The sequence below is a fragment of the Rissa tridactyla genome, chromosome 11, assembly GCF_028500815.1.
Source record: "Rissa tridactyla isolate bRisTri1 chromosome 11, bRisTri1.patW.cur.20221130, whole genome shotgun sequence".
In the NCBI taxonomy this organism is placed as follows: Eukaryota; Metazoa; Chordata; class Aves; order Charadriiformes; family Laridae; genus Rissa; species Rissa tridactyla.
The window spans coordinates 4,289,832-4,317,809 of NC_071476.1; the positions used below are offsets into that span (position 1 = coordinate 4,289,832).

Genomic DNA, 27,978 nt, shown 5'->3' on the forward strand with positions numbered 1-27,978 from the left:
GGGCCTTTCTGTAAAATCACCGAAAATCAGCATGCTGGGGGCGGATGGCTGGTCTCACCCACGGAGCGCTAGCGGGCCTGTGGGGTGGGGACCCCCACTGCCTGCCCCCCACCCTGCCCCACTCCCAATGGTGCTTTGGGGGTCACCCCCCGCCAGGGGCTGCTCCTCCTCTCGCGGGTTTGGGGGTTCAACCACCCTGAAACCCCTGCAGGCAGGGCGAGGGGGTGTCCCCAGAGGGACGGGGGGGGCTTGAAAGCCCTTGGTGGCCCTTTAATCGTTGCCCCGTCAGCCTGAGAGGTGCTGGCAAAGCACCCGCACCCAGGGGGGGTCCAAAGTGATCCTCGAGATGGGGTTTGGGGCAAAGTGTGGGTTTTCCCTGGCTGCAAAAATGAGCGAGGAGAGGTGTGCCCTGACGGCGTGCCCCCACGGAGGGTCCTGCTCAGCCTTTGGTGTGGGGAGCCCTCCCCACGGCATCCCTCCTCTGCATCCCACCTCTGCATCCCACCCCATGGCATCCCTCCTCTGCATCCCACCCCATGGCATCCCAGCTCCTTCCTCCCACATTGCCTCCTGCCTCCCCCATCCCACCTCCATATCCCACCTCTCCCATACCCCATACCCCATACCCCACCTCCTACCCCCTCCAAGGGGTACCACAGCCCCCCAGGCCCAAGGCACCAGGTGTCACCAGGCTGGGCATCGTGACCTGCCGTGGCGGTGGGGCAGGAAACGATGTCCCACAAAGCGGCCACCGTGCTCACGGCCAGATCCTGCATCATTTCTGGATCGGAGACCTGCCGAGCAGAAGTCTGCCTGGCAACAGGTGATGCAGGTGCTGGCAGCCAATGGGGCTTTTTTTTTTTGGGCCCCCCCCGGGAGTTGTGGGGCAGGGTGGGGGCCCGGGGGGTATTTCCAGCAGCGACACTCGGGGCGTTCATTGTTCATCGGGGTGCCGACAGCGGAGGCATGGCCGAGGAGCAGCGGGACCTCATCTCCGACCGCGGCAGCGGCGTGGTCAATGTCCAGGACGCCCGCAGGTGACACTGCGCGGGACACGGGGGTGTGGGGACGCGGGGCACGGGGAGGGCAAAGTGGGCACGATGGAGACGTGGGGCAGAGGGGTCATTGTGCGGCCATGGGGTGGAAGGGGATAGAGTTGGGACAAGGGGGCTCAGGTTGGCCGTGGGGCAGAAGGTGGGAGTCATGCTGTGGCTATGGGGCAGCATGGAGCCAAGGGGGTTGTGGTATGGCTATGGGGTGGAAGGGGTCGGAGAATGGTTTTGGGGCAGGCAGGGGCACGGGGTGGCTGTGGGGTTGAGGGGGGCGGGCACTGTATCTCTGGGGCGGATGGGTGCACGATGTGGCTATGGGGTGGATGGATTCATGGTGTGGCTGTGGGGCAGATAAGGGCACGTCACGTCTATGGGGCAGACGGCTTCAAATCATGGCTATGGGACGGCTGGGGCACAGCATGGCTATGGGGCGGGCGGGCTCAGGGTAAGGCTATAGGGCGGCTAGGGCACAGCATGGCTATGGGGCGGGCGGGCTCAGGGTGTGGCTATGGGGCGGCTGGGGCTATGGGGCAGGCAGGCTGATGACGTGGCTATGGGGCAGGCGGGACAGAGGATGGCTATGGGGCAGGCAGCACGGACCCAGAGCCCGGCCGGCTTCGTGGGGCCCCCCCCCCCATGTCCCAACCAGCCAATCAGAAGGCAGAGAGCTCTGACATCACCAGTCACCAGGCAGACGTCCGGGCAGCGAGCCCCGCTGGGGACATTGCCTGCGGCAGCGCTGGCGGCCGGGCAGCACCCATGGGTGCCCCCACCTGGTGGGGCGGCGGGGGCAGCTGGTGGTCCCTGAGGGGGGTCACTGCACCCCGTCCGCCCCGGCGGGGCAGGATCTGGCCCGGGGAGGCCATGGCAGGGCGGCAGGTGGCCACACGGTACTTGGCGTTGCCTTCCCTTGGTGTCCCAGTGCCACGGCAGCGCTGTGACACCCACCTGCCCGCCTCACCTGTGCGCTCGGGCTGCCCCGCACCTCACTTTTTGCACCAAATTTTAAAATTTAAATGCATCCCGGCATCCCATGGGATATGCCCTCTGCCCCCCGGGACCAGCGAGGCTTAAGGGGCCTTCAGAAGGCAATGCCCGGAGCGATGCCGAGCCCTGAAATCCCCTGGCAGGGCCCTGCCGCAGTCCCCCTGTGCCCACACGCTCCGCGGGGACCCTTCCTGTGCCTCCGCCCCGCCGCCCCCGCAGTGGGTTTCGGTTCCCCCGGCGTGGAGGAATGACCTTCACGCTGAGATTTCACTTCTGCACCCCGCGACGGGGGAATTTGCATTTGTCTGGCTGCAAACCCCCCCGGGAGGCGGGTGTTTGGGGCGGCGCGGGGAGGGTGACATGGGCTGCAGGAGGGGGTTTTTTTTTGGGGGTGTCGGTGACGGCAGGGTGTATGGACATCTCCCGCTGCCGGCGGCTGGGGCTGAGCTCCCTCTCCGTGTCCTGCAGGTCCGCCTTGGGCCGCAAAGCCGCCTTCTCCACGCTCTCCATCCTGGTGGCCCTGCTGATCGCCGGCCAGGCTGTCACCATCTACTTCGTCTACCAGCAGAGCGGGCAGATCAGCAAGCTGACCAAGACCTCCCAGACCCTGCAGCTGGAGGCGCTGCAGAGGAGGCTGCCCGCCAGTCAGTAGCCCCACGGGCACCAGCGTGGTGGGAGGCGGGGAGAGGGGACGGATCCCCCCCGACCCAGACCACCCATCCCAGCACCCCTCACACTGCTCCTTCCTCGGCAGGTGCCAAGCCGGTGAACAAGATGAAGATGGCCATGGTGAACAGCCCCGTGGCCGTGAGGGTCCTGCCTCTTGCCCCCTCTGTAGGCGACATGGTAAGAGGTGCCCACCGCTGCTTGGCGCTGGCTGCTGCCTGCTGCCCCCGGGGTTTGCTGCCTGCCCCCGTGCTCACGCTGCCCCTTTGCCTTTTCTCTTGAGGACATGGCCCCCGCTAGCAACAAGACTGAGGACCAAGTGAAGCACATCCTGCTGGTAAGCTGCCCCTCTTGCCCACCCACCCCGTAGCTGCCCCCTGCGCTGCAGGAGCCGATGGGACCCTCTGCTTCCAGCTCCAAGCTTTCTCTTGGCTGGGTTTGGGGGTCTCTTGAGGCGTGCAGAGCTGGTGGGAGCTCCTGGCCTCCTGCAATGTCCATGTGGCTGATAGAAGCAGAACTTCACCCCCCACCCCCCCAACCTCATTTTTCTTTGCCCTGTCTCACCGTGGTGGTCACTCTGCAGAAAGCAGACCCCAGGAAGGTGTTCCCGGAGCTGAAGGACAACCTGATGGACAACCTGAGGAGGCTGAAGAGCACCATGACTGATGCGGACTGGAAGGTCAGTGCTTGCTGCCATCCTACTCTTCCCCTTCCGGGAGCACCCCCGCTTTGGGGAGGGCTTGGGTTACTCCCATCCCAAGGAAGATGGAGGTGCTCACGACCTTCCTTGGCCCACGCTGGAGCTCACAGCACAGCTCCCCTGTGGTGCACCCCCCGTGTGGGTTAACATGCTGCTTCCCCTTGTTGCAGTCCTTTGAGTCCTGGATGCACAAGTGGCTGCTGTTCGAAATGGCCAAGAACCCCAAGGTGGAGGAGCATAAGGCGATCCCGGCGGAGAAAGGTATCAGGGATGGGGCTGCCAAGCTGGAGAGGGTTGGGACATGCCCTTCAGGAGCAACCACCTCCCAGGAGGTACCAGCACAGGGCATCCCAAAGGCGACCAAACTCTCTGTCCCCTGACCAGTCATGGACCTCTTCATCCCATGGGGAGCCTCCGGTTGGTGGGGACCCTGCTTGGTCGCCTTTAGGACATCCCAGAACTGCTGCCCGCAGGGCATTTAGCACGAGGAAATGTCTGAAAAGCCAGAGCACCACACCAAGCCCTCAGTCCTTGACAGCCCAAGAGTTTTAAAAAGGTCACCGGGGTGGAGCTTCTTCTCCTTCTGAATTTAATTTAACTGCTTCTGGATAGAAAGCTCCCGCTGGGGCTGCCGGGCAGCACAAGGGCCCGGGGGGGCTCACAGTGTCTCCCCTTTGTTTTTATTGCCCTAGTGCAAACTAAGTGCCAGGCGGAGGCCAACTCTGGGGGTGTCCGGCCGGGTCATTTCCACCCCCAGTGCGATGAGAACGGCGACTACCTGCCCAAGCAGTGCAATGCCTCCACCGGCTACTGCTGGTGCTCCTACAAAAATGGCACCAGGATTGAGGGCACTGCCACTCGGGAAAAGCTGGACTGCCCTGGTAGGTCGCCAGGGTGGGGAAGGAGAAGAGGAAGGAGCAGCGTGCATGGATGCTGTGCCCCATTTTGCTTGCGATTAGGGAGCCCGAGCTGTAGAGAGCATCCCTCGCCCCTCTTTGGCCCCCGCATGTTAAGGCTGGAGGGGAGCCTGAACCCCACAGCCCTCCTTGGCGAGCTGCAGTGATAGCAGAGGCACGAAGTCAAGGTTTTCCCCCAAAGTCCTGGCTCAGCAGATGGGCACAGGCTCTCCCCTGCTGTCCCCAGAGGGGTGGGGGGCCATGGGGCAGCCCCAGGGGTCCAGCACCCATCGCCTGCCCTCCTCCTGCAGATGTTGCTGCTGCCACTGCAGAGCCGGAGGAGATGTTCTCCGGGGCGGACATGCTCAAGCTGGGGGCGGAGAAAGGTGAGAGGCCACGTCTTGCCGGGGGCCGTTGGGGAAAGCCCTCGGGGCTGGGGGAGGCACAGGGCCAGCCCCGAGAGCCAGGGCAGCACAGAACCACGGCTGGGGAGAGGGAGGTCACGATGGGGACGCAGCAAAAGCAGCCTGGAGCCATCTTACTGACTCCCTCCTCTTTCTCCCCCCGCAGGCGAGTAGAAGAGGACGCCAGCGGATGCCTGTCCCTTCCTCAGCATCCCAGCTCCCGTGTTTGGTTTTTTGTTTTTTCTCTATATCATTTCTGCTCTCACATTGCTTTCCTGAGACAATTAACAGCGGGCACCCCTGTGCGCTCCTCCCCCTCGAGGCATCGGTTGAGACCCTTCCCCTGCTGCGGGGCACCGGACAGGGCTGAGCTGCCACCAGGATCAGTGCTAGAGACGAGGCGTTCCCTCAGAGGGCGGGTAAAGAAGGTTGGAAAATTATTTTGGCAAGCCCTGTTCCCTTTGGCTCACCGGCATCTCGCAGCACCCGGGCAGCAGCAGGCGCATTGCTCACCCCTGCTGAAGAACGAGCCACTAATGCTTTTTTTTTTTTAAACTGAACAAACATTAAAAGCAGCAAAACAACCTCCAGCAGCTTCTTTAACTGACCCCTGTAGGTGGAAGCCCTGTGAGATTACTGGAGTAGAGGCTTTTTCTTGTGGAGCGCTCGGTTTTGTAGAGATAGATGCTCACCTTCAGCTTTTGCCTTCAGGCTGGAGAACAGCCGCAGCCGGGGGTAGCAGTGGGCAGAGGGGCTTTTAATTTTTCTGAATAGATCTGATAATTCCTTTATAAATGACCTCACAAGCTAATTATTTCAAATAAACTTTTGAATAAGAAAGCCTCATAAGCAATTCTAGCAGGGCAGTGCTTGTGAACAGTCTGCAGCTGTCCTAGGTTGAAAATAAATGAACCTGAAAAAAAAAAAGAGAAGGAAAAATCTCTGCAGACACTCGGACATCAAATCCCACCCAGGATTCCACGACACATTCCTGGCCTATCACTTGCTCAGTCTCCCCTGCACCCTGGGATCCCCCTGCACCCCAACATGGCCCAGGAGGCTGAAATCACCTTGAAGCGAGTCACAGGGCGGGGGGAGAGGAGCAGAGCAGCCCCCTGTGCCAGAGCCATCTCCCTCCTGCACCCTCCCTCCCTCCCTCCTCCACACGGGGTTGTGCCAGTGGGAGGGTGGCAACTAGGAGCCCTGCCCTGGCCAGCGGAGCCCGGTGCCAGGCTGCACAGCAGGGGAAGGAGGAGGACAAGGGGATCCGTTCCCTTTTTCCTCACCCGCTAAAGCCCAGGGCTGGGAGTGAAGTGAGGAACCCAGGCACAAGCCCAGTACAAGGTGCAGGGTGGCAGCTGCCGCCAAGGCAGGTGATGGACAAGCCTGCTCTCAGCACCGGCCTCTACACGGCATTTTAGTAATGAAAAAACTTACAAACCAACACTAGAAGAACATGCAGTTCGAAGCTAAGGAGAAACAGCATCTGCTCTTCCTTGGGGAGGAGGCAGAAAGCAATTATTTTTTCCCCAGGGCTTGAAGCAGTCGGTGCCGATGAACCTGGATGGAAGCTGGGCTTCCAGAGCTGGCCGAACCCTGCCCTGGCTCCTTGGCCTGGGTTTGGTCCCTGAACTGAAGGGCTTCTCACTTCCCTTGAAAGCAGATGAAGCCAAATCTCACCCCCCCCTTTTTTTTTTTTTTAATATATTTATTTTGTATTCCATAAAAAAAAAAAAAACCACAAAAACTTGTGCCACCTTGGCTGAGAACAGCTGCTGGACACAGCTGTTCAGTGCAACTCCAGGGAAACAATAATCGCTGCCGTGTCAGTGTCAGAATAAAAAGTAAACCCGAGAGGCTCTCTTCCATAGTAGCAAAAGGACTGACACCACAAATCACAGAAGGGGGAAGAAAAGAAAAAAAAAAAAAAAAAAAGGTAAAAGTTTCTCTTAAAAATATAGCTCTGTGATGAGAAAGGGAAAGAGATGTCTGGGTGTCAACTAGGAGGAAAGCAGTTTACGCAACCTGGCTCTTCTCTGGTCAAACTGCCTCCTTCAGTTCAGTCCCTGTGCAACAGGCAAACCGTCGAGAGGGGCAATAAACACATCTCTGGACCCCAGCAGGGCAGGAGGAGGCAGAAAGCTACACTGCTCTGCTCTAAAAGTCACAGTTAAAAGAAGTTATAAACTATTATTTTAAAAAAAAAAAAAGTAAGTTGGAATTCTCCTGATGGGCTTCCTTTTCCTCTCTTCTGTTTGATCTTCACCCATAAATCCTTAATCACAGGAATGCGGTACCTTTGGGGAGAGGAGTTAAAAGAGTTAGGGATGGGGAGGAGAACAGCCTTAGAGCTGAGCAGAGCAGGGGCAGAGTCATCTGGTCCGTTTCCAGGTGGCTACAACATCACCATCTAATCCACATTACTTTTCCAAGCTCCCTGTGGTCAGCAGGGACAGAGGGACACTGCCAGAGGCCGCTTATCTCTGCTGATGACAGAGGACAGCAACATCCAGGCTGGACATCCAGTTCTCAGCAGCTAAAGAGTTGAGGTCAAACACATCCAGAGAAGCCAGCACGCTGCTGCGTGACATTCCTTACACCGCTCCACTCCCTGGCCCTCTAATCTAAGGCCAGGCTGACTCAGTGAGCATTTAGAGGGCACATTGTCTTCCCAAGACTGGCCCAGGAGTACTGAATTTGGCCAAGGTTACCGCCGTTCCGAGGTACCAACTGACAGTCCCCACAGGCCATGTACCTTCTCACAATCCTTCAGGCTCAGCTGTTTTCTTCTTCTACAAAGAAAAGGGTAAACATTAAATTAAAATCATCTGCATCACAAACATGAAGGACCCAGCAAAGCCACAGAGGCTTCTTGGCTACCATCTCTACAGGGCCATAGCCATTAAAAGGAACATCCTACAGTCTAACTTCTGCCCCCGCTCCTAGCCCTCGGGATGGGATGCAATAGCCTGCCAAGCCCCCAGGAACTCCAGTTTCTGCTGAAAACAGCTAGATGAACAGAGAGCCGAAGAAGAGCACTTACTCCTTGGGCAGGTTCTCTGCCACCAAAAGGGCCCCTGGGTTTGACCCTTCCAGGGAAAGGGATCTCTCCTGGGGGAGCGATACAGGAACAAGCCCTTCCTCGAGCCACCCCAATCCCAACCAAAGGTCAGGGCGTCTCAAGACTAGCCACAATGAACTGCGGCCTCCTCTGTACTGCCAGCAAGGCCAGGACACGGCTCCGTTCCTCTCCAGCGTGGCACACTGCAGGGATGAGTGTCACAACCATGGTTCAGACCAGCTCTCCCCACGGTACCCCATCCCAGGGCCTTGCACATACCTTCTTCTTCTTCTTGTGAACCTCATCAGAACCATCTGCTACAGGCTCCCCTTCCGAAGACCCCTTTTTGCTCTTCTTCTTTTCTTTTCCAGTCTTTTTTTCTGGAAGAGGGAAAGAAAACGCAACTAAGAGAGGGACTAGTATCGCTAGCCTCTGAGATGGAGTACAGAGCGGTAGGAGCATCTCCAGTAAGTTTTTGATCACATCCAAACGTAAGCAGGCTTTCCAGAGCAGTAACTGGGCAAGGGCAGAGCTCTGCTACACGACAGCTGCACCCAGGGCTCCTTCTCCAGTACCTCCCAGCCAGAAGGGTTTGATCCCACCATCCATGCACACGCACAGGCAGAATTACATAGGATCCCCTTCTTTCCACCTCCTGCTGCCCACCCAGTCCAAGGAACTGCTGCAGCGTTGAAGTAGCTGGGCACATGCCAGAAATCAGATCAAGGGGAGCTACTAACACAGGACGGACACAAGGCTCGGCTCAGCTCAGCACAACCGCTCCAAGAGGCTCCAGCTCACCCCTGTGCAACAGCTGACAGACGAGTCTGTCTCCTCCAAAACGAAGGGCTGCAGCTCTGTGGAACAGAAACCCCGGCAGATCTGCCCCCTCTATTCCATCTCCCCTTTATTTAAAAAAAAAAAAAAAAAAAGCCTACAAGATCCAGCACAGAATCGTCTTCGATTTGCAAATGCAGTCTGCACTGCAAGGAAAAATAATTGCCTTTGCATTAGGGCAGCAAAGGGAGCACTAGAGAGGCGTGCAGATAAGAGGGGCAGGAAACACTCTTCATTGGGAGCAACGAGCAGGAGGCTGGGACCATCCTCCTCTTTTCTCCAGGGGTTTGAAAGCAGCAGTAATAGCCTTGAGTTCAATCTCTTGAATGAGCTGCTCACCACATTGCAGCACAGACACTGATCAGGCAGGGTCAGGAAGGGGCACTGTCACCCCACAGGGAACAGCAGTGGCTGACACGGCAGATGACAGCGCAGATTTCAAGGCTGAGCTCTTTTAAAAAAAGAGGCTGGCAGCAAGGGGCCGTGTTCAGGAAGCTCTGACTAACAGACAGCCCTGCATATGTGAATGCTGGCATCCTCTGCATGCCCACGGCACGTCAGGGACCTTCTGCCTGCCATTCCCCAGCCACATTTCACCTTAGCTCTCTGCTAGCGCACGTCGCATTTGCCACAGGGGAGCCAGGGCAGCCAGCTGGGTTAGCAGAGCTGTTCTACGCCGCAGACACAGCGCAGGGCACCACGCAGAACACAGGCCTCGTGGCTTACAACTAGCAAGAACTCCTTCAAGCCCAGCACAGTCGGGCAGGCCACGCAAGGCGGGCAAAGAAGCCTCAGGAAGTTCAATGCAGACTCACCTCAACCCTTTGCCAGCCCTCAGCTACACAGCTGCTTCCAGCCAGGGTAAAGGCCAGGAAAGGAGAAAGCCCTGGAGGGACAGGTCATGCCATAGAAGATGCACGGGGACACCAGCTTGCTCTGCAAGCAGCAAGGATCAGAGCGAGTATTAACGCAGTTCCCACTGTGCCGGACGTAGGACAGAGGGGCAGGAGAGCCCAGCTTGCTGTCTGCAACACGACCTGGTGCTGAGACTGCAGAAAAACATCGAAGTGGGGTGTTAAAAATCTGGCATTGGCTTTGGGTGGGCCAAGAGGGACATAGCCAAGCAGAAAGCTAACGGGAAAGTGGGTGCTACTTACAAGGCCCTGCACCAGAGGCTGAACATGCATCAGCTTTGAGAATCTATTGTAAATGCAGCCCCAAGACAGCGATGCTTACTTTTCGCTGATTTTTTCTTTTCCTTGCTGCCTGGCAACTTCTCCAGATCACCAGCTGCTTTCTTCTTTTTCTTTTTGGATACTTCTTCATTAGCTTGCCCTTTCCGCTTCTTCTCCTTGGGCTGCCCAACAGCCCCATCCTCTCCTGGCAGTTTCCGCTTCTGAGACGTTTTCTGCTTCTTGTTCTCTTTGTCTTTGCTCTTCGATGTTTTCACAGCCTTGTCTGCCGTGGAGGACGATTTCTTTTTTTCCTTCTTTTCTTTTTTCTCCTTTTTCTTCTTCTTCTTCTCTTCCAACCCTTTCAGTGTTTCAACTGCAGGAACTTTGGCAGCAGTGGTGACCTCAGTTTCGGTCCCCGAGCTTGACTCCTCTGATTGTGGGATGGAGAACACTGCAGATGATGCTGGGGTCACTTGCACCCCTTTTGCCCCAACATCATTCTCTTTCACAGCCAGGGCTTTCTTGACTGGGGAAGGTTTGACGCTGGCATGATCTGGCTCCATTTTTCCTGCCACCTTCTCTTTGTTGGAGGCTCCTGTGGCTTCCTGCCCTGGAGGGGGGTTGTTTTCTGTGGAAACAACCCCAAAAGAGAGAAGATGACTCAGGGAGCATTCGTTACGTAGACCACAGAGTTACTGAAGGACGGAAATATGCTTGAGTTTGAAGAGAAGCATCTCCTTCTCCCTCAAAAGCAAAGCCTGCTGGCCATCCCAACTACAGCAGAGCCAGGGAAAGATCCCTCAGCCCAAGATAAAGTATCTGGCAATGGATGTGGGTGACAACAGACACAACAGCTTTGGCCACATCCATGGAGAATAGGGACTAGACTACAGGAAACTGTAGCACGAGATGGGTGAGCACAGATAGAGCAGTCCCCCCCCAGGACACCACCCCCAGCAAAGCCAGGGACTTCCCAAGGTGGAGGGGGTATCCACACCACCACGTTTAACCATTACCAATGGCCTATCCCTCAGCACCTGGGACTTGAACGTATATATAGTTCTCACCCCCTCAACAGCCCTTTCCACAACTTAACGATGTGCCCAAGAGGCCAACAGACCCATTTGAGCCTCTAGAGTGGGCCAGAGCTCACAGCCAGGCCAGAGCTCATCTGAAGGTGCCAGGGTGACACCAGAGCAGAAGCAGCTTCCAGCTCCGAGTTTTATAATTTGCCAACAAATCAGGGCGATAGGGAAATGGCCGGACATTTTGTTTCTCCATATGTCTTCCCACTTGCTTCCCGTTCTCTGCCCTCCAGGCAAGCTACAGAGTCCAGAAAGACCAAGGGGAGGCTTGAATGCCAGCACTCTATAGCAGATGTTCTTCAGCCAGTGTTTAAACATTCCCTAGGAGCCATCCCTACCACAGCACACCAATGCAGTGGGCACAGGTTTTAGGGAGAGCCCTACCCACTCCCATTAATTGCATTAATTATTGCAGTTAGAGCAGAATTTGGAAGAACCAAAAGCACAGAGCCTCAACAAGCCAACCAGCACAAGAGGGGTGTTCAAGAAGAGGGCTGTGTTGTGGCCACGGGAAGCCAGCAGACGGCAGCAGCACTCCACGCTACTGGGCTCTGCGGTGGAGACACACTGGGAACAGGGCCCCGTCCCAGTGTCACCCTCCTGTGCCAGCACAGCTTTGCTCCTGGACCAAGCAGATTCCCAACCTTGCCAAAGGAGACCCACCTGCTTTGTGGTTTGCAGCTACCTGGCTGACGTCTGTGTCAGAGTCACTGCTCGAGCTGTCAGCTGGGGCTGCTTTCGTGGAGGCCTTGGCAAGGGAGTTTGCAGCAGTCGCGGCTGCTTTCCCTTGCCCCACTTTGACTACAGGCTGGGGGGGAACCGTCTTTGGTGCCTGGGGTGCTGCTGGGGTCCTCGAGAGGCCCAGATAGCCTGTAAGGAGGGACTGAAACAGCACAGACACACTGAAGAGTCACAGCAAGACAGCCTCCCACACAGCAGACACACAGATCTGCCTCTGCTGCTCTTGCCCCCATATTCCAAGTGAAGGACCCACCTTTGGCCACCTGCAGAGTGATCCTGCACCACTCAGCCAGCCCTGCAGAGAGGCCAGGGCTGCCAGAAGAGGGGGCCAGCACTGACAGACACTGGCTGAGATCTTACAGCAGCAAGAGCTGATGGGAGAGGGTCTCCTCTTTGTTCTCGCCCAGTAAAGCGAGCTTGGGGGAGGCTCCTGGCCATTAGCATGCACCCACGCACAGCTAATGCACTGCAGATGTGCTGCACGCCTTGCACATTACTTACAAAGGGAATTTAATGGCTTGGACACAGGTTAAGTTACAAATAAAAGCAGAGAAAAAAAATTCTGCTGCTATGGGCACTGTGCACCAGTTCTCCTGGTTTAACCCTTGCAAGGCACCACCTCCTCCCATCCCTTCCCCTGATGAAGGCACCATGAGCTCTGGACCCAAGACCTGTCTGTCTGGGGAAGCAGTCCAGGGTCAAAGGCCTCTCTCTGCCCCCACCAAAAGGCGCTGCTCACAGCACCGCACTGGGGAGCCCCCACTTCTGTGCTGGCAAACCCACTTGGCATGCTGTTGGCTATGGCTGAGAATCCAGTCCCCTCCGTCTCCTACTTATGAGCCAGATGCAAGACCCCACAGGATCACAGCCTGTTCAGGTACCATACCTGCGATGCTGCCCCCTCGTCCTCCTCCTCCTCACTGGACTCCGAGGAGGAGCTGTGGGCCAGCTGGGTCCCTTCTGGTTTCTGCTGCAAGCCTGCTGGAGGAGCAGAGTTCATCCCATTAAACCCACCACTGCCACCTGGGGCTGACCTCACCTACCCAGCACAGTTACTGCCACCAAAAGGCCTTCTGCCTCCAAGGAAAGGGGAGTGCTCTGCCAAGCTGGAGAGGAGGAACCTCTCTCAAACCGCTATGTGAAGGTGACACACTTCTCACAGGATAACAAAGCATTGTCCCCACCCTGGCCTGGCCAGCAGCACTGAGAGCATCTTCCTGGGAGAACTGACCAGGTTTGGGGGGCTGCTGGGGCGTCTCCTCCTCATCACTGTCTGAGGAACTGCTACTGTCCGAGGTCTCCTCTGCCTGGGTGGGTGGCGCGGCCTGGCTCAGCTGGGCATCCTGTGCTGGCGGTAGGGCTGGCTTCCCTGGCTTGGCGTTGGGACTTCCCAGGAGCGAAGCCGCCTGCAGGGTAGCAGTGTTGGCTGGAGGTGCTTTTCCCACAGGAACCGTTTGCTTTACGCAAGAAAGAGGGGAGGAGGCCTAGGGAGAGGAAGATGAAATGCATTTGGAAGGAGGAATGATTGCTCATGCCCAGGAACTGTAAGAAGCATCCGAGAGTAGATGGGGCTTGGACCACCTTCTTCAGCTGTACTGCTCTAGTTTGTGTCAAGATTAGCACAAGAACCTCTCATGCAGGGCACAGAGACCCCCATCTCCCCCCCCAGTCCAGAGATGAAGCAGGCAGCTGTGGCTTAGCACGCAACTCCCGACTGTACAGCACACTGCTATGACAAAAGGAGGAAGAAACCTGCCAGCCAGCTGCGAGGCAGGAACAGCAAAGGTACCAGGGCCACCCTCTGCTCATCTGCCTCACCTTATGGTGCAATACCAGTGGTTAAAGCAGAGCAGCCTCCCTCTCCCCTGCTCAGCTGGGGACACTGCACCAGCCTCAGGCTCCAGCACAGCCATCTGCCCACTCTCTCCAGGGAAGCTCCCCACTTTAGTCCCCTCCGTCATTACCTCTCCCACCAGCACGTCCTGGTCCAAGGAATCGCTACTCGAGCTCTCAGACACTCTGCTAACCGGAGGGACTGCAGGCGCTTTTATCCCCTTCCCTGAAGGCAGGGTGGCATTAGCCTTGGCAGCCACTGTGCTCGAAACCTTGGTTGCTTTGACGTTCTGCCGGGACAGACTCTAAAATAGATGGGAAAGAAAATCAGGACAGAGCACAGCTTAGAGGGAAAAGAGACAGAAGCATACACCAATCTACCACTAACTCCTGAGCCCTTCTTCCATCATTTTCAGCACAGCACTAAGGCTCATATTTATATTCTTTTTTCCCCTTTACAGGCCAGCTCTGTCTCCTATGAGCCTCTGAGCAGGGCCTCTGGCACAGCCAGGAGGAGAAAAATGAGGACCAGTGCCCCAGGAGTGCCTAAAGCATTAGCTCAGTGCCCCAAAGGCACCCACCCTGAGGGCAGGCAGGCAAAAAAGTGATGTGCTTGCAGGCTGAGAGATCCCTATCCACTGCAGCACGACTGCAGTTGCAATCCCTACTTTGCAAAGCGGGCACTCAGACTCCAGGATGTCTCCTACACTCTAAAAATCACACATTGACAGTTAATTGGCAACGGAGATAAAGCAAAGACACCAACCACAGGGCAAATCTGCCTTCAGGTCCACAAGCAAGCCACAGACTGCAGAACAAATTAACAAGAAGCAATTTTGTTGCCTCACATTTGAAACTTTCCATCAAAATCAACGTAAGAGGGGTTAAAAATAGAAGAGCCAGGGGCATGGAAATCAGACACTGACATCAGGTCCCAAAACACAAATGCCAGCAGAGGAGGGAGCAGGAGGGATGAAGGAGTGCTCAGCCTCCTGGTTTGTGTTACAAAGGAGGCTACGTGACCTCCCTCTCCAGATCTCTGACAAGCTGGGCCTTTGTGGGCTGACATTTTCCTCGCACAACACACAACATCTGGCCTTCAGAAAGGAAAGCAAACGCTCCACCACGCAGAGAGCCGCCAATCCGACGTGAGCTCTCAGCCTGCCTTGCACAAAGCTCAAGTTACAGCAACAGCGTTATTTTATACAATCTTGGTACTATAAACACGCTTTAATCAAGGACTGCTCAGGCTGGCTGCCTGCCCGCCAGCTGGGGGGCAACAGCCTTTCTGCTGGCCACAGCATCAGGCCAACACGGTGAAGGGTTTCCTTGAGAACACATGATCTCCCTCTCACAGCAAGGGTGCTGGCCAGACAGGGGACACATATGTGCAGGACAAAAAGCCACCTGGCCACTAAGCCCTGGGCTCAGAGCACCAGCCAAGCCACCACCACCACTGAGGAACAGCAGCCACGTTTCTCAGTCAAGGCTTCTTCATGTGGTTTCTTTCTCGGGCTCAAACTGCAGTAGAGGTGCAGAGACACCCAACCCACACACCGAGGTGGCTCAGGCCCTAGGGAGCTCAGCCAGGCCCTGTGGGACTGGCATGGAGACATGAAGAGACTCAGGTGAGAGAGCTGGGAAAAGCTCCATGACACTCAGCAGTGCATCTGCACAGATATGGGGGTCACCTCCCTTCTCCAAGGCACGGGTCTGGCTCCTCCAGCTGAAAGGCAGCAGGGCCACTGTGCCACCCTTCAGGGCAGATACTTCCAGCCTCCCGAGGCTTGTGGACAGGGAGTCCAGAGAGCTCCAGCTGCACCCCACACACAACGGTTTGGGAAGAAACAGGGGACGAGATGCCTTAGAGCTACGCAGCTCGTGGAAAGACTCTGCCTGCAAGAATTTGGCTGCTTTTCCAGCCTAACTCCCTGGAGCAGGACAAAGGGGACAGAGTCCCAGAGGAGGTCTGGGCTCACGCATCTACTCATGTTCCTGACAAAACATTCACACCCTCCCCTGCTCTCACACAATCCAAGCTTGCTGCAGTCAAGACGTACACCCAGAGCTGGGGCCAGTGAGACGCAGGGATGCCTCCAAGTAAACCCGATCCAGCCAACACGAGGGCTCCTCTCTGCACCGCTCATCACCCACCCAACTACCACCTTGCAAGTCCTGAGGCCTCCTGAGCACACAGGGCTAACAGCATACACAGCCAGCAGGTCAACAGCTTCTCACCTGCGAAGGGGGGATTATTTCCTCCTCTGAATCCGACTCCTCACTGGAATCATCACTGTTGTCTACAGGTGGAGGGGCTGGGGCTGGGGCCGGAGCCTTCTTCACGTTTGTTGGCTGGGGTACGGCACTGATGTTCACTGCAGGAAAAGCACAAGAGATTGTAACCATGAGAAAGAGTTGCTCTCCGTGTCTCTCCAGAGCAGGAGCTATCACAACAGTCTGGGCTGTTCCATGGGCAGGGGAGAGAAGGAAACCCACCAGGATGCAGGTGAGGGATCCTGGCCACTACCCGAAGACTTACCAGCTTGCGGAGGCTGTGTCTGTGCCACAGGGGACTCCTCTTCACTGTCAGATGAGTCACTGCTCTCGCTTTCTGAGGCCTGGCTTTTCAAGGTGCTCCCCACTGCTTTTTCAGGCAAACCAGCTTGAGCAGCCTGGCTGAGGTTGGTAACAGGGCCAGGTTGTTTTGTTAACCTCTTAACAAAAAAGAAACACAGGCCCAGAAATGTGGTATTAGTACAGGTGTTGTTTAGGAGTTTAAGCGCAGTTTCAGCTCAAGTTGGGTTTTGTTTTACCCTAACACAGCTGTTACTAACACTCACTCTATCCTTGGCGTGTCAAGATTGGAAGGGGCTTCAGTTACTGCCTGTACTGAGCTGCTGAGGAGACATACCACCGCATTTAGCAATATGCTTTTGACAGGAAGCCCAAGTGTGTTTTACCACACGAGCACGCAGGGCTAACAGTGCTCATAACAGCAATTCCTTACTGATGCCGATATACTGGCTGGACAAGAGCCTGAGAGCAGGAAAACACCGCAACCCCGAGACCCCCATTCCAAGGAAGACTCTCAGTTAAGCACAACCTCGCCCCAGCTTGGGCAATAAGTAGGAGCTGCGAAGACCTGTGCCAGAACGCTTGCAAGATTCAGACTATCAAAAGCACCTACATCCTAGAGCTGCTGGAGAAAGCAGAGACACAGGGCCGACACAAACATTTGGGAATGCAGAGGACAGGTAGAGACAGACTGGGACCCAGGGTATGATTGAGCACCTTGGAAACTGACCTGTCAACACATCTAAGAACTCAGGAATCTCCAGACAACAAAAAACCCCTGCAACTCACTTGGGCTGTGCCTTTCTAGAGTACCTGTCAACACTCTGATGTCCCAGGACAGGCCACAAGGCACTGCCCCAAGCAACTAGTGTGTCAGCACTAGGAAGCCACAGTTATCGCAGCATCAGATACCCAACTGCCAGATGAGACAATCTCTTCCCAGCCCCTCTCCCAGCTTGGGCCAGGGCTGCAGACATGCCTCCTGCACACTGTTGAAGGCTAGCGGTGGCAGAGGGAGAGGGAGCGCTTGCCTAGAGATCTGGCAACTTCACCACCCGCAGATTTTCTCCAGGCTCGCAGTGCTCTGCGCCTACTCAGTTTACTCCACTCATCGTTCATCTCCGGGCTCCTCTGCCAAAGAGCACATCACGCTTGCCAGGGTGGGCAGACCCCATCCAACCCGCACGTGACGGCAGCCTGCATTAGAGCTCTGTCTCCACGCCTCCTGCAAGAAGGTGAGAGAGACTTCTGTCCGGCTGCACAGCCCCTGCCACCCCCCTCTCCCAGCCCTGCCATGTTGCTAATGCACCGATACCCTCTCAGCCCACAGCAAAGGACCAAGAGGACTTCAACAGCACCAGCTCACTTGGGGGCTGCTCCTGGCCAGCAGCCGAGAGCACCAGCCTAGCAGCCTCCCGGGAGGACAGATCTTACCACGCTTCCTGGCACAGGCTCACTAAGGGCTGCCACTGGGGCAGTGTTTATCATCTCCAAGCCAAACACTAAACAGACAACAGCATCTGCATGTTTATCCCATTACAGAACAGCTCTCCGAACAAGCCAAGCACATTTTGACTCTGCTTAGAGAAACAGAAACCTCCACAAGCGCTTGGGGAGGGGGGATTGCAAACCTCACTTGTCTGTTTTGTTTTGATACCAGTGAGTCACTATCTCCAGGAGAGAGGCCAGATTTGCAATGCTGAAGAGAGAAACTCCTTGAAGCAGACTCAAGAATTCACACGCTCTACTTGTACGTGCTAGCTCCCCTCCCTCTTGTCCCAAGCACTGCTGTGTAAGGGGAGAGTCTACCAAGATCAGTCCCCACTTGCTCACTTCGAAGACCTTCACAGCAATGGGACTGGCTTCTCCCCCTGCTCGGATGCACAGCACAAGGGCCGCGTCATTTCCTAACTTAGCAAGGGATTGGGAAAGAGCTGCTGTACAGAGGCATCCTGACACAGCAAGAATGTAACAGCATCCACAGAGAAACCACTATAAGCTTTACGCAGCCTAGGGACTCCTGAGATCTTCCTGGGAGAAGGCCAAGGTCCCTTCATCCACCTCATCTCAGTCACTGCCAGGTGGCTGACCACCATCACGTCCTACAGCCCAGCCCCAGGCGGGATCAGGCCAGCAGCACGGCTGAGTTACACTCAGGGTGCAGGGTAATACGGGCAGAGAGCTTCTGACAACTTAAGAGTCACAGGTACTGAAGTAACTCAAGAGAAGAGGAAAATAATTCAAGAGGAAATAATTTTTCCTGCTCCCTCTCCAGCCCCCAAACCAGGAGCTGCCTGTGGCTCAGTACGAGTGTGATGACTCAGCTCCCGCACAACCCATCTGCCACTCCGCTGGGTCCATTTGCATCATGCAGCGCTGCATGACAAGAGGGGGAAACAACGCCGAGCCACGTGCGCCGAGCACGTTGTAACAATCACACTCCATTGCTGCCTGTGCACCACGGAATCACCGCCAGCGTATCGGGACCAGTACCTCAGCTGTGTCACGACACAGCAAAGGTGTGACTGTCACCTGCAAGGGAGCAGGGACAGGGTTCAGGGAGGGAAAGAGACCCTCCGTCTCTTGGGAGATTTGGCCTCTCCCCACAGAGACTGTGGTCCAAGATAAAAACTTGCAGGTACAACTTCTACCAGTGCAGCCTGCATGGGTTTTCCTGGGATGCTCAAGGAAGACACAGATTTCCAACACACACATGCGTGTGCATCTCACGCCCAGTCCTGGTAAGCAGAAGCCAAAGCATGTCCATAAAGAAGCCAAAGAGTGCCATCTTTGGCCCAAAACATCCATGAAAGAGGAAGCAGAGCAGAATTAGCAGTTGCAAAAGAAAAGCAGATCACAGCACCTTTAAGGTCAAACCAGACTGTCCCCCATCACCATCCTCCTCCCCCTCCCCCCGAAAATATGCAAACACCTTGTCAACTTCTTTGACTAAATATTCCTGAGTCTTCAGGGGTAAACATACCAATTAAGCAGTTCAATTTAGGCATGATGTTCATTTTAATTGTGCTAATCCACCCCCACAAGGAAAGATGAAGCAGCTTCCAACGCTCTGTATCTGTTTGGATCTTGCACAGAAGCCAGAGGAAGTTGCAGGATACAGTAAGTCAGTGGTTAGCATATGCCCAAGTAGCAGATGGTGAGGATGAGCTAAGAAGAGTTTGACTGGGAGGACAGGACTGTGGACACAGCTAAGCCTAATGGTTTATCTTCAGGCTTCACTCGTGGTCTCTGCCTGTAGGCTACTAACATGGGAAGAAACAGCCTGTTTGGCAAAAATAGAGCTCCCTTGATGACAAGCTCTTCCTTGCTGACTGTGGCTATGGAGGGGTAATCACCAGTCTGCAATAGGGAACAGGCTGAAGTGGTTAAATAGTTGTTGGCAAGATGGCTGCCTGCTGCTGCCAGCTTCAAATCAACACTGGGGGGAAACAAACCTACCCCAGCACATCCTTCACCTACAACCCCTGCTAGAACAGACAAGTCTCAATCGTTTTACTGCAAGACCCCATGGCACAGCTATCAGAATAGCTGCTCCTGCCACCCAGAGCTGAATCTTCACATATAATCACGCAGGAAGAGAGCAGCACGGAGCCAACTGTTAAGATGCGTCCCCCTCCACCCACCTTAGCAGACCAAGGCTATAAAGACAAAAATGCAGAGCCTCTCTGGCTCTTGCCTGTCAATAGCGAAAGGACGTGTTGACAAAGAGCCTTTTTGTGAGGACACGTGAGGCTCTGCCCCCGGCTTCCCTTCCTCCCTAGCAGATAATAGCTGCCATCTCCAGAATGCTGCTTTCAGGACACTTTGCAAAGATCCTTGCAGCTCAGAGTCAATGCAGCAGGTCTCCATACAAGAGGCCTATGGATGCTCTCAGGAAGGGATCTGTTGTCCTACAAGCTCAGCCACCTAACTCTGAGTCCAGTCTTGAGTTCATGGTCCTCCTCTCATGAGAGGTCTAAACAAACCCTCACAGGAGAGCCAAGACCAAGCTATCTGTGACCCCACACACAAGGCCCGCTCCAGAGGGGAAGGCATGAGTGGAGTGAACCAGCTGGTATCAAATAGGTTAGCCCCCACCCTCCTCTGGGTGAGAAGAGTTAGGCTACACTTGTTTCCAAGTAGAAAGGAAGACCTTCCTCTTTGAGGGACTGAGAAACAACATACTATGTGCTACTGGTGTTTCAAGGAGATCAGCAGTAGCATTTAAGGGCTAAACAATTGTCTTGCATGTCCCATCCCTTAGCACCAAGCCGAATGCGGTATCATCTACCTTCTGGCTGACAGGCACAGGGAGATCCTCTTCTTCACTGCCTGAGGAGTCAGAGCTCTCCACTGGCTTCGTACTTTCAGCAGGGTTCGTGGGAGCAGCAGTCCTTCCCAGCGTGGTTTTGGCCTGCTTCGGCACTGCTGGCTTTGGTGCTGGCTTCCCTTGGGACAGTGGAAGTGGTTTTGCTGGAGCTGCTTTGCCGGAGAGTGATGCCGCTGGTGTAGGTTTCACCGGGGATGGGATGGCCTGGGAGGATTTTGGAGGTGTCTTTGTCTGGACAAGATGAGAACAGCGTGAAACAAGGCAAATCCCACAGCAGTGTATTTCATTTGCTCAGACTGTAATCAAGGGAAGAGATTTCAGAGCCCCCTGGGAAAGGCAAATGCTGAAGGAAGATTAGCAACTGGCAGGAAACACAAGGCATCCTTTCATCTCGTTGTGTGGGGACAGTCTCCCAAGACGAGAAAGCAAGACCAGACATTCTTCATCAACCTGCTGATACTACCAGTCCCCTCCAGTGGGGTACACTGCAGCACTTTGCACTCCCCCCAGCAGGGAAGCTAAGCTGCACCACAGTTCGACAAACTAGACACTATTTATAGCAATTTATAGCCGAGAGGCAAATTCAACCATGATAATTTGCCTCTTCAGGTGGGAAAAGAATTGCTGTTGGTTTTGGGTTTTTTTTTTTTTTTTTTTACTTAGAAGTACTGATGGATTTTTTTCTTTTTTGAAAGAAAGGCACAATGGCTTGATTAAAGCTCAGGGCAAAGACACTGAGGTGCCTTTAAACACCCCATCCCTCTTTCCTCCCACCCGCAACATGACTTTGCTATGCACTACATGCATTTACAGAATTTTCTTTCCACTGCAATTCCCAGCCCTGGAGAGGCATGCAAGGAGAGGCAGAGTCTTGGATAGACGCACTTGAGTTACTGATGGAGGTTCCTCATCTTCACTGTCTGATGAGCTGCTGCTGTCTGATGTGTCATCGGGCTTTGCAGCCCCAGGAACCGTTGTGGATGTGGGTTTGGCCTGGTTTGGTGCCACTGCTGTCTGTCTCACTGCATTCTTCTTGAAGGACACTGGAGCAGCAGGTGCACTTTTCACAGGTGTTGCATTAACCGGCACTGTTTTCACAGCTGGTTTTGCCTGGGAATAGGAGAATCAGGTGACATCTCACAAGAAACAGGTTAGGAGTTGTAATTGTATGGAATCTTTTAAAGAATGCTACCTTGCTAACTTTGACCAGGATAGGCTTGTTCAGACCCATGGGCTGTGGACTATTTGAAGCAAGCCACTTTCCCTATGGACTGCCTGACTACATCTGTGGAGCTGCACACCAATCACCTCCTACAGATCAAAAGATCTCCCTCAACTTCAGGCACCAGGAGGAACTGAGTTGGAATAGTTGATGCTGGCAGGGGTTAGCAGGGCTCTCAGCCACACAGCCTGCTTCTCTGGTCTTGGGTTTGGCGATCCCACACACTCAGGGAAGGGGGTGTTGTCAGACTACAGCATTGCAGCATTTCCTCTTTCCTTCAAGGGAAGGGAAGCGATTTCCTAGAGATAAGGAACCTGGGTTGGAGAGGTTACCTGGACCGCTGGAGTTGCAAGCTCCTCCTCAGAGGATGTCTCATCACTTGATTCCTCACTGCTGCTCTCAGTGGCCCCAGCTGCCTGCTTCAGATCTGAAACACAAGCAAGGAGATATCAGCTGCCGCCTGCTCTGAGTTCCCAGAGCATGATGCTAATGCAGCTTTTGAAGTCAGCAAAACAAAGCAAGCCACAGAGGGGGCTAAGGGGTTTTGCAGGGAAGAGGGCCTAGCCCTACTGAAAGCATCAGTAGCCTGCTAGGAACAGCTTCTCCAGACAAACACTGGCCCACAAACACCACTCCACTCCCCCGAGTGCAGGCAGAGATGGGAAATTCTTCCTGGCCACCCTCTGGCCCTAAAGGGAGCTGCCCAGTCACAGAGAGCTCCCTGCAGAGGCACCCAGCCTGGCTGGACCTCCTCTGGAAAAGAGCCAAGAGAAGGATCATTTTCAGAGCTTCTGTGATCTATTCCTCACACACACCCCCAACACACACACTTCAAAGCAGTAAAAGATTTCCCTAATGACTTCAAAACCCAAAACCAATCCCTTTGCAATTGGGAATAAAGAGAAGATGCTGCAGTGCCTTTCCAAAAAGCTGAAAGCATCTGCAGTATTAGTACTGCATCTCCTCCAGATACACTACGCTGTTATCTCCAGCCCCGTAGTTCTGGGTGCTGCCAGACAGACATCTTAGCACAGAATCTGCTGCTTGAAATGGGAGCAAGCACGCTGGATTCATCCCACAGAGCTCCAGAGCTGGCTGCTCTGCAGTATTCTCGCAGCCTCCCCAAGGAACAGGCATCGCTCTGAGCTTTCCAGCAAGGGAGCCGAAAGGAACATGCTGAAGGCACGGCTCAGACCTGATTCACAGCAAAGCTGGAGCACACATGCATATACCGTATCCTACAGGCTCCTTACCCACTTTGGGGGCTGGGGCCTTTACAGTTGGCGTCTCTTTTTCCTCTTCACTCTCTGATGAGGAGCTGCTGCTGGAGCTTTCCGGTGCTTTGGTTGTTACTGGTGCTTTGCTTTGACCTACTTTGGCTGTGGCTGTTGCAGCATGTCCAGGCTTCCCAGCACCAGGCAGTTTCTGCCCAGCCTTGATCGGAGATGCAGATGCAGCTGGCGCACTGGGCTGCTGCTTATTTGAGACCACAGTTCTGTTCGCAGCAGAGAGCGCTGCTGCTTTGCCTGCTGGGGCAGTGGGTTTGTTCGGAGAATGCAGGGAGTTGGCAGCCTTGCCACTCACCACAGCTGGTGTCACCTACAGGAAACACAAGAAATTAGAAGCCTGTAGGCAGATCAGGGGCTAAATTGGACACCATATACCTTAAACAGCAATCAGGCAGCAGGCAAGCCATAGAGCTCTCTAGGGAAGAGCTCTCTTGGGGGACAGATATGTAAGAGAAGGCTTATGCCTGCATAGGAAAGTTATTTAAATATGAATTCCAGCCCACAATTCTACACATGCCAACAAGTCTGGGACAGTCCTGGCCTCAGAGTACTATCAGCCTTCAAAGCCAACAGAAGTATTGCCTTACCGTAACTGCACCTTTTCCAGCTGGTGTCTCCTCTTCTGATGAGGAGTCATCATCTTCACTGCTTTCTACATTCACTCCTGAGTTCGTGGCCAGGGAAAGGCTGGCTGCTGCAAAAGAGAGCCACAGAGAAATCGTGTCAGAGCTTCTCACATCAAGATGGCCTCTGGTCTGCAGGAAGGCCCCAGTAGGCAGGTCAGAGTCCCACCTTCACACCTGTCCCAACACTTCTGCTGCTGCCCTTGGGACAGGCAAGTGCTTTGCTCCTCCACCCCATCCTTCTCTCCACCACCAAGACAAGGAACCTGCCAAGATCCGTATATTCCCAAGGGCTGCTCTATAGCAGATGAGACCGAGCCAAAACTTATCAGACACACGGGTTTTTGTTAGACTGTGCAAGCCAATGCCTCCCACATCAGCTGCACCAGCGATCTTCAGACAGAGGGCACTGGCTTTGCAGACCAACTAACAAGTCATTCCCCTATCCATGAAACAGGCCCGCCTTTCCTGGCCCAACAGACACATGGGATCAACTAGAAGGTGCTCCACAGTGGGCAGCATTGTGTTCCCAAGGCTTCATCCAAGCGACAACACCCATCCCTCCCCCACGAATCATAACAGGTTTTTTCTAGCTTCAGCAGACATCTGTGCTCCTCAGAAACTCCACAAGAAGGGGGTGCTAAATTAGTTGTCCTATTTTTCATAGAGCACAAGGGAATAGCCATCACTTTTCAAGCATTTTCTCTAGCCAAACAAGTCAGGCTGCTCCTACACAACCCTCCAGTACTACTCTGTCAATGCCAGGGAGATGAAAGGCTCCTACTATTTGCAGCTTTCGCCTTCTCTTTCTCATCCTCTTCTTTCTCTGAGCTCTCGGAGCTGCTCACAGGATCAGGAACTCTGATCTTTTCTGGGATGGCTGCATCCTCATCACTCGCCTTTCTTCTCCTGGAATTCGAGGGAGTTCTGAAGGAACAGAATTTGCGTCAAAATGGGGATAAAAGACATTTTGAACAAATTGCAATACAATTATTCATCCACTCTCAGGTCAGGCTCCAGCCTAAGGACATGCAATGTCATTCCTCTAAGGAGATGGGAAAGGAGACAGGAAAAATACTCTCTAACCCGCGAGGCACATTTCTAGTCCTCCTCGGGCAACTCCCGAGAGCAATGTATCCCCCAATACTCAGAGGAGATGCTGAACACAGACTTTTTCCCCCCCCCCATGTCCCAGGCAGAGTCTTTCTTCCTTTAGCAGGGCAGCAAAAACATATTCGGTCAGGCTCACCACAGTGCAAAGGCATCCTACTGAACCAATTCTGTCTCCAGCTGCAGCCAGACAGTCGATAAATGTAGGCCCAGGGTTAGGGCAGTGACCCCCAAACAGGTCTTGGTATTCCATGAGGCTGTGAGAAATGAATCTAAAGGCTGCAAAAGCCATTTGAACTTTGGCTCATAGGCCAAAAGGACAGAAAAGTCAGGTTGCAGAGAGATTTAAGAAAGGAAGTGGTTGGACCTACAGAAGATGCGTTGAAAGAAGGGGAGGAAGAGGCCACGGACAAGTAGTAAATGCTTAAGCTGTTCCATTGGGTTAAAATGTTAAGCTGGAGAAAGATGTTTCCAGGCTCTGAATCCTACCTGTACCAGCAGAACAGATATGGCTAAAGTTATCACTAATTTTCAAACAAAAACATATGTAATACATTTGCTTTATTACAAGGGTAACATTGGTTGGGCACATGTCCGTGTGTGATTCATACATGCGGTACTTCTAAATTGGTAAAAGCCCTGAGACACCCACAGTTACCAGAGGCAAAAAGACCCTCCGCTTTTGTGCCAGTTTAGCTTATTTTATTTGTTCTTCTAATTTAAAAATAAGGTTTGTTTAATGATTTTGCCAGTAAAGATCGTGCTTATTATGAGTGTTTCAGTAGCATAGCTGTAACAGCAACTTTTTTGCAAGCAGGCTAGGCCAAAGGCACGTTTGCTGTTACAGAGAGCTGTGAACTACTGTAATAATCCCTTTAATAAAACAACAGGGCAAGCCACCCAGGCAGCTACGATACTCCAATGCCTTCCTGATTCAGTGGCAGCTGACAGCACGACAGAGACTGCTGTAAGCATCTGTCAAGAGCGACCAGGCGCTGACCGCTGACGGATTACTGCATGGAGGAAAACAGCAGTGCCCACAGGCGCCGGCCCTACAGCAGCCTGGAGCATTTGAGGGCTGCATGGCTTTGGCTTCTCCTGGGGCTGAGCTGGTCTAGCTTCCACCTGCACCCAGGCACCCTTCCACACCATCCCAGCATCCTCAGAGACTAAACGTAGCCCTGGAGGGAGTCTACTCTTAAGTAACTGGAAATCTCAACTGTTAGGTTCACTTTGAAAGAGTTTCTGAAGGACAGCACCAAGGACGGCACCAAGGACGGCCTCAGGGCAAGAGCTGCAGCGCAGTCGGAGGAAAGACATTTTCAGGCCAAAAGCCTACGAAGTGACAAGACGCGAGAATCACAGCTCACCCACACGAAAGCACTCCAGCTAGGCAGGGCACCTTCTGGATAAACAAAACTACTGGTCACTACAGCCCTTATTTTGACTCCAAACCAGACATAACTCGGGGGGAGCAGGAATAAAAGGCATACTTGTGGGGTGGGACTGCAACAGAAGGGTGACACTACAGAAAAATGAATTAAACATGATGCAAGTGCCCTGTCAACCCCTAAGCTTTAAAAGTAGCAGTGTCTGGAAGGGTTTGCAGCAGCACCTAGGATAACTCGCACAGAGAAAGGCCACCACCAATACTCAAGAGAGCAATAAATTGTTAGATGGAGGAACTGCAAGCCTGTTCCTACACTGCTGCGTCCTCACCTAGATCCAGTCTTTCTCCTACTCAAGAAAATCATGGAGACACAAGAGAAAGAACCAGGCTAGCGCCAAGGCACAAGACGTTCTAGCAGAAGCCACCTTTGAGTCAAACACCCGCTTCCCAAGGCTGCTGGCAAGGCCACACTGAGGAGCATCTTCACTCCGTCGCTCAATGCGGGCACAGAAGCCCAGTTCTACTGATTCCCCGATAACCCGGCTCTGCAGCTGCCATCAGGCCTGCCTCTGCAGCGCTGCACTCCAGCATCTAACCAAAGCAAGAACATGCAAATGTCATTACACCCCACAGATGGGAAGGCTCCAGGCTGCAGACCTTTACACAGGATACTCCGTGGAATAACTACACAGGAAGGTGCTGAACATGTAAGGGCTTGAAAGGACAGGCTGAAACCAGTAGAATTTCTTGGAGTCAGAAGATACGTGATGTACACTACACCAAGGTTTAAATCCCTCTAAGAGCCTTGGCATTTCAGTATCTGCTCAAATTCTCTGCTCTTGGGTCAATATTCCTCCATGGCTTTAAAAAGAAAGCAAAACAGAACTATGGAAAAGATTTCTGGCAGTAAAGCATGACCCTGAGCCCCACGATATTCCAGTACTAACCCCAACTGGCAAGAACAGCATGAGCTGCTCAAAACTAGAGTAACAACTCATCTCCCAGCTCAGGAAATTTTAAACCAAAGTAATCTTTACCATCTGAAACTAATCAGTCTGAAATCAGAGGCTAGGAGGAAAGTCTGCTGAGCACAGTTATCATCCGAAATGCTCTGACAATGGGAAATTCCAGCAAATAAAGATCCCACGTGCCGTGCAGCCTGGCTGTTAACACACTCTGGAATCTATTTGATAGTCATTTCCTCCTTCGACTTACTTTTGCCAGTGGGTGAAGATGTCCTCAAGAGAGGTCAAGAGGGAAGGGAGCAATTTCTGTGAAAGCAGAGAGTACACAAGTCAGACACTGGCCCCGCTTTGAGATGCGGCCACCAGACAGAATAGAGGCCTCTGAGGCCCCTCCAGAAATCCCCAGGAAAACGGGAACGTCTCCTCCCCGCACACACGCTCCCGCTAAAGCCCCCCCTGCCCCGCCCCGCTGTGTCCTCCCCTCGGCGGCGCTTCACCCGCAGCAGCACGTGTTCGGGGAGCAGCTTCCCGCCGGTAATGGACAGTTTAACCGGCGGGGCACAGACCTCAGCCCTTCTCCTCGGCCGGCTCGGGGGGGGCGGGTCACCCACCCGGGGGCACCGGGGAGCAGACACTCACTCCGGAACGGGACGGGACAGCACAGCACGTGGGTCCGGGGTGGAGCGGCGGGCCGGCGTGAAGTCACAGGCCCACGGCGAGCGCGGCACCCCCAGCACGGGTCCGGTGGGCGCTGAGGGGGAGACCAGGCCCTGCGGCCCCGCCGAGGCCCGCGCTCCAGGGCCGGTCCCACCGAGACCCCCCTGCCTCCCGCCCCGCCCGGGCCTCGCTGCCCGTTACCTGCCCGATCTGCGCCTGCAGCTCGCGGGCCGCCCGGGCGTAGCCGGCGCGGAGGAGGTGCTGGTGGATGAGGGCGAGCAGCTCCCGCCCCCCGCGGCCGTCCGCCGCCATGGCGCGGCCCGCTCGGCGCAGCCCCCCGCTGCCGCCGCGTGCCGCGCGGACATGGCGTCACATCCGCTT

The 27,978-nt window shown here is 54.5% G+C and overlaps 2 protein-coding genes across 9 annotated transcripts; one reads left to right on the top strand and one right to left on the bottom strand.

The window, feature by feature from the left end:
* The first annotated feature begins 890 nt into the window (after positions 1–890).
* On the top strand, positions 891–5,545 carry CD74 (CD74 molecule). 3 transcript variants are annotated; one of them, XM_054217434.1, is made up of 9 exons: positions 891–1,037; positions 2,508–2,683; positions 2,794–2,885; positions 2,989–3,042; positions 3,289–3,384; positions 3,576–3,666; positions 4,098–4,286; positions 4,613–4,687; positions 4,872–5,545. In XM_054217434.1, the coding sequence occupies exons 1-9, from the start codon at positions 967–969 to the stop codon at positions 4,877–4,879; spliced, it is 852 nt and encodes a 283-aa protein (XP_054073409.1). In that variant the 5' UTR covers positions 891–966; the 3' UTR covers positions 4,880–5,545. The 3 variants fall into 3 exon arrangements, with proteins under 3 accessions (XP_054073409.1, XP_054073410.1, XP_054073411.1); XM_054217435.1 differs by lacking the exon at positions 4,613–4,687; XM_054217436.1 differs by lacking the exon at positions 4,098–4,286.
* TCOF1 (treacle ribosome biogenesis factor 1) lies at positions 4,931–27,952 on the bottom strand. 6 transcript variants are annotated; one of them, XM_054217431.1, is made up of 18 exons: positions 27,799–27,952; positions 27,191–27,246; positions 24,260–24,402; positions 23,440–23,546; positions 22,817–23,162; positions 21,896–21,990; positions 21,227–21,451; positions 20,303–20,572; positions 15,977–16,151; positions 15,676–15,812; positions 13,569–13,742; positions 12,836–13,088; positions 12,491–12,585; positions 11,527–11,746; positions 9,840–10,406; positions 8,046–8,146; positions 7,461–7,497; positions 4,931–7,002 (listed from the first exon to the last, which is right to left on the bottom strand). In XM_054217431.1, the coding sequence occupies exons 1-17, from the start codon at positions 27,907–27,909 to the stop codon at positions 7,465–7,467; spliced, it is 3,108 nt and encodes a 1,035-aa protein (XP_054073406.1). In that variant the 5' UTR covers positions 27,910–27,952; the 3' UTR covers positions 4,931–7,002; positions 7,461–7,464. The 6 variants fall into 6 exon arrangements, with proteins under 6 accessions (XP_054073406.1, XP_054073407.1, XP_054073405.1 ...); XM_054217432.1 differs by having other exon boundaries at positions 4,931–7,497; positions 12,491–12,582; XM_054217430.1 differs by having other exon boundaries at positions 4,931–7,497.
* Between the last annotated feature and the right edge of the window lie 26 nt (positions 27,953–27,978).